Genomic DNA, 4,097 nt, shown 5'->3' on the forward strand with positions numbered 1-4,097 from the left:
CTGTTTTTTTTTGTTTTGTTTTGTTTTGTTTTTGCTGGGGAGGGGAGGGTGGGGGGGGGGGGGGGGGCAGACAAGGGGAATGAAAAAGTAAGCAAGACTGAATACATGTGTGTGAATGAGAGGGAGACAGGTGGAAAGGTAAAAATGCAAGGAGCAGAGGTGGCAAAGGTCTAACTAGAGTTTAAATAATACCTGCGGCCAACTGTCCAAAGCAATGAGCAGTGTGCAAGAGAGGTAGAAGAGGATGTTAGGGATAGGGTGAAGCAGATGATCCGCTGTGGGGACATCTAAAGGGAGCAGCTGAAATAAGCAGATGAACAAATATCTTCATATCAAGCTGTGTAGTGCTTAACTGGTACTTACTGTATATTTACCATATTTATATTCAGTATATTCAGGCTTTTTGAGGACACCTATAAAGCCCATTCAACCAATCACACACAGATTCATACAGTATCTATACCTAAGTACTCATTTACTCCTCACACTCATGGGAAACTCTCAGCTCAGTATGTTGCCCAAGGATACTTCAGCATACAGAGTGAAGTATCCAGGGATCAAACCACTGAACATCCAATTAGTAACCAACCCACTCTACCACCTGAGCCACAGCTGAAGCCTCAAACTGTAGAGTCCACATTTTATGCAGTAGCATGATGCATGGTAAATAATGCTAATTATTGTTAAAAAAAAAAGATAGTATAATTAAAGTTTTTCCTGCTTTCATAGGAGTTCAACTACAGCTTTGAGCTCCACATAACTCAAACAGTGGACCAAATGCAGGGAGTACAGCTGGCTGTGAGGAAGGAAAGGAAGACCTTGGTCTACTGCTCGTCCCTCAGAAACGGGGAGAAGAAGTGACAAAGCTTTTGAGATTACCGAGTGACGACACGTTAAAAAGTCGAAAGGAGTTAAACTAATAAATGCTATTCTCAGAAACAACATGTCTGTGAGAACAATTTAAAAAAATACAACGCAGCCACAAAATCACCCATAATTAATTCATTTTAAGGTTTGCAGAGTCAGTGCTGGTTAATGCAGGGCTGCAGTGGAGTGAGGGGAGGTGGACGCCTCGGATTGGCCGGCACTTTGAATGACAGGCTGGCTGACCTCAGACCTGCACCTCCGCACACCACCACCCACATACTGCTCCAGTATAAAACCTGCAGCCCATCCTCAGCCTCTGCTCTCCGGACATCTGCCTGCACTCGCACAACAGTAAGTCTTTGTTTTGGTTTATGTTCTGTTTACCAGAAAAATTTTCATTACTATTACATTTCATTATTTATTTTTTTTAAAGGATTAATTAAACACAAAAAGAAAAGCAGTATTTTAGCAAGGTCACTTATGGTCTGTTACTTAAGATCAAGGACAATTCCTTAGTGTATAATACTGTCTGTCATTTAAGCAGTGTAAGCTGTACACTTATTTATTGAACGCCAACATTTTTCAAAGTCTGAAGAAATTTGTTTCTTTATGGTATCAGGCTTTTTTTTAATGCAAAGGTAAATCATCAGCGTTGGGGAAAAAAAGGTGGTTTTATTAACTTTATTGCTTGAGATGAAGACAACTGGACTTTTTTTGGTTTGTGAAGACGTTTCACTCCTCATCTAAGAACCAAAAACAAGTCCAATTGCCTTCATTTAAAGCGCCTAAGACTGCCACGACCTGGATGACTGAGCCTCTACACAGACGTTAACTGTGCTCCATTTACTCAAGCATAATGACTATCTTTCATTGCTAAATGGTCAGAAATAAGAGGAAACTGTGTATATTTGTGCCAAATAAAGCAACACAAAGTCACTGCTTGTACTTTCCGCGTGCTTAAAAGCGTGGTCCACCCCCAGATTCTGGAAAAGCTAGAAAAAAACACTGGGTATTATGTGGATTGCTCTTATTTAACTAGTTTTATTCATGGTTTTTATAGCAAACATTAAAACAAATACGTGCATCAGATTATATCAGAAAATATTTCAAACAGTTCATATTTTGACTGGGATTCAAGCTCTGCGTCGGAAAAGAGAAAAAATCCCAAAGTTGAAAATAATTGAAGTTTACTGAATCCCCAAAATGATCTTCAGATTGATGCTGAGGGCTGTTGATCGTGTTTTGAATCGCTGCTTTTATTTACTCTACTTTTCGAGGTTCAACAGACAGGTGAAGATGACTGACCTGGAGACCTCGATGGCCACCATCATCGCTGTGTTCCAAAAGTATTCGGAGAGAGAAGGAGACAAGCACAAACTGAAGAAGGGTGAGCTGAAGGACCTGCTTCACGACGAGCTCCCAGATCTGATGGCGGTGAGACGGGAAACAGTAAAATTTGTCAGAAATTACAAACCTAAGGGCAAAGCAAAAGCCGTAAAAGTTGTGCTTTAACTTTAAAAGTATAAGAGGCTCGTATAAACTGTTAAGCACCGCTCTGAGTTTTTGTTGTCCTGAGCTGAACCCGTCCTCCCTCCCCGCAGAGTGTGACCGACCAGGCCGCACTGGACAGCCTGATGGAAAGCCTGGACGCCGACGGCGACGCCGAGTGCAACTTTCAGGAGTTCATGGCATTCATCGCCACAGTTACCGTCTGTTGCCACGAGTTCTTCAAGGATGAGCATGAATAAGGAGGCGGCAACAGCCGCCAAGACAAAGGGGAGCCACAGTACATTATAAAGAAGCAGAAGCCTAGCAACGCACAAACTGTCGATGTCCTCACAGCAGCGCGGGGTGAAGGAAACACAACTCCAGCCAGTAGCCACCATTATGTGACTGCTGGCTGGCAAAAAAATAGCTCCAGTCTAGTGTCTGAAATCAACCTGGTTTGTGTTTCAGGTTCTAGATGGCATGTAAGGTCTTCAAAATTGGTGAAATTTGCTTTAAAAAAGCCCCAGAAATTAAAGTAGCTCATATATATATTGGTTTTCAAGATTTTAATTGGCCCTAGATTGCAAGAGATTAAATCAAGGTGTTGGGGTGGGGGTGGGGGGGGTTGGGGCCTGCCATTTACCAATCGATACATGCTAAGCTTTTCTTCTGTACTTCTTTAGCTGTCTTGTTAGCATAATTTCCCCCTCCTGTTGTATGAGTAAAGCTGGCATTTTATAGATTTTGGGGTACGGCTGCTACATTTAGCTGCCAGTGGACCAATGAAATTTTAAAGTTGCTTGAAAGTCTGTTTACAGTCTGAAAGTCAAAGGTTTCGTCAAGCTAAAGATCTACTACATCACAGGCTAGTAAATTAATCTGACAGTCGCAAACCGTCAGTTTGGGACTTAGCATATAAAATCCTGGATGGTCATTTCAAGTTAACTTCTGTAGTCGAATAACTAACTAAAGAGCCCCCTTTAGGCAGTTATTTGACTAAATGAAATGTTGGGAGCAACTAGTAGGTTTTGATGTCATATAATAAAATGACTAACTGGCTAGTAAAAGCTTAAAAATGGCTTGTGAGTCCTTTGTTAAACTCAAATTGCTAATTAGGGACTTCACAGTATTTTGTAAGCTGGGCTTCATATTAAAAGCACTTAAATGGCAGGTAACCTTTTCATCGTGGCTGTTGATGTTTGGCAGGTTTTTCTTGTTCCGTCAGCTCTCAGCCCTTAAAATCTTAAGCTACTCAGACAGCCACAAACAATCATTTAAGATTTTACACATAAAATTCATGATAGCCACTAAATTGAGAAAGTGGCTAACAAGCTAATTATCTCCACTACCTTAATCACCTGGAGAAGGAAAAATATTACTGATATTAAAATTCTGAAAGTGACAAATGAGACATGTTTGGCTAATGAATTTGAACTATTCTAGCACCTCCTGCATTAATCTCAGATTCATAATCGGGAACTTCACAGCAGTTGGAAAGTATCTAAAAAGCTTCAAATTGAAAGTACTTAAAAGATCGGTTTGGAGTCTCATCCTTCCTTTGAGATCTCAAACTCTGAAGAGGCCACTAAACTGAGAAATTGGCTACCAAGTTAAAATGGTTCAACCAAGGAGGCAATTTCAAAAACGACTATCAAATTAAAGTAACAGGTGGGTTTATCTAAAATTGATGTTTGCATCACTTGGAGACACTTACATGGAAGTCTACTGAGATTATTCAGTCA

General features: G+C 40.7%; 1 protein-coding gene across 1 annotated transcript; it reads left to right on the forward strand.

Moving 5' to 3' along the window:
• Positions 1–1,093: 1,093 nt before the first annotated feature.
• s100b (S100 calcium binding protein, beta (neural)) lies at positions 1,094–2,677 on the forward strand. The gene is made up of 3 exons (XM_030751998.1): positions 1,094–1,218; positions 2,145–2,301; positions 2,469–2,677. The coding sequence occupies exons 1-3, from the start codon at positions 1,094–1,096 to the stop codon at positions 2,613–2,615; spliced, it is 429 nt and encodes a 142-aa protein (XP_030607858.1). The 3' UTR covers positions 2,616–2,677.
• Positions 2,678–4,097: the final 1,420 nt, after the last annotated feature.

This window comes from Archocentrus centrarchus, chromosome 2 (genome assembly GCF_007364275.1).
Source record: "Archocentrus centrarchus isolate MPI-CPG fArcCen1 chromosome 2, fArcCen1, whole genome shotgun sequence".
Classification (NCBI taxonomy): domain Eukaryota; kingdom Metazoa; phylum Chordata; class Actinopteri; order Cichliformes; family Cichlidae; genus Archocentrus; species Archocentrus centrarchus.

Coding starts and splice junctions, on each gene's coding strand:
- s100b (XM_030751998.1), top strand. CDS start 1,094: ATGACAGGCTGGCTGACCTCAGACCTGCACCTCCGCACACCACCACCC. Junction 1,219..2,144: donor CTGCCTGCACTCGCACAACA/GTAAGTCTTTGT, acceptor CTACTTTTCGAG/GTTCAACAGACAGGTGAAGA. Junction 2,302..2,468: donor AGCTCCCAGATCTGATGGCG/GTGAGACGGGAA, acceptor CCCTCCCCGCAG/AGTGTGACCGACCAGGCCGC.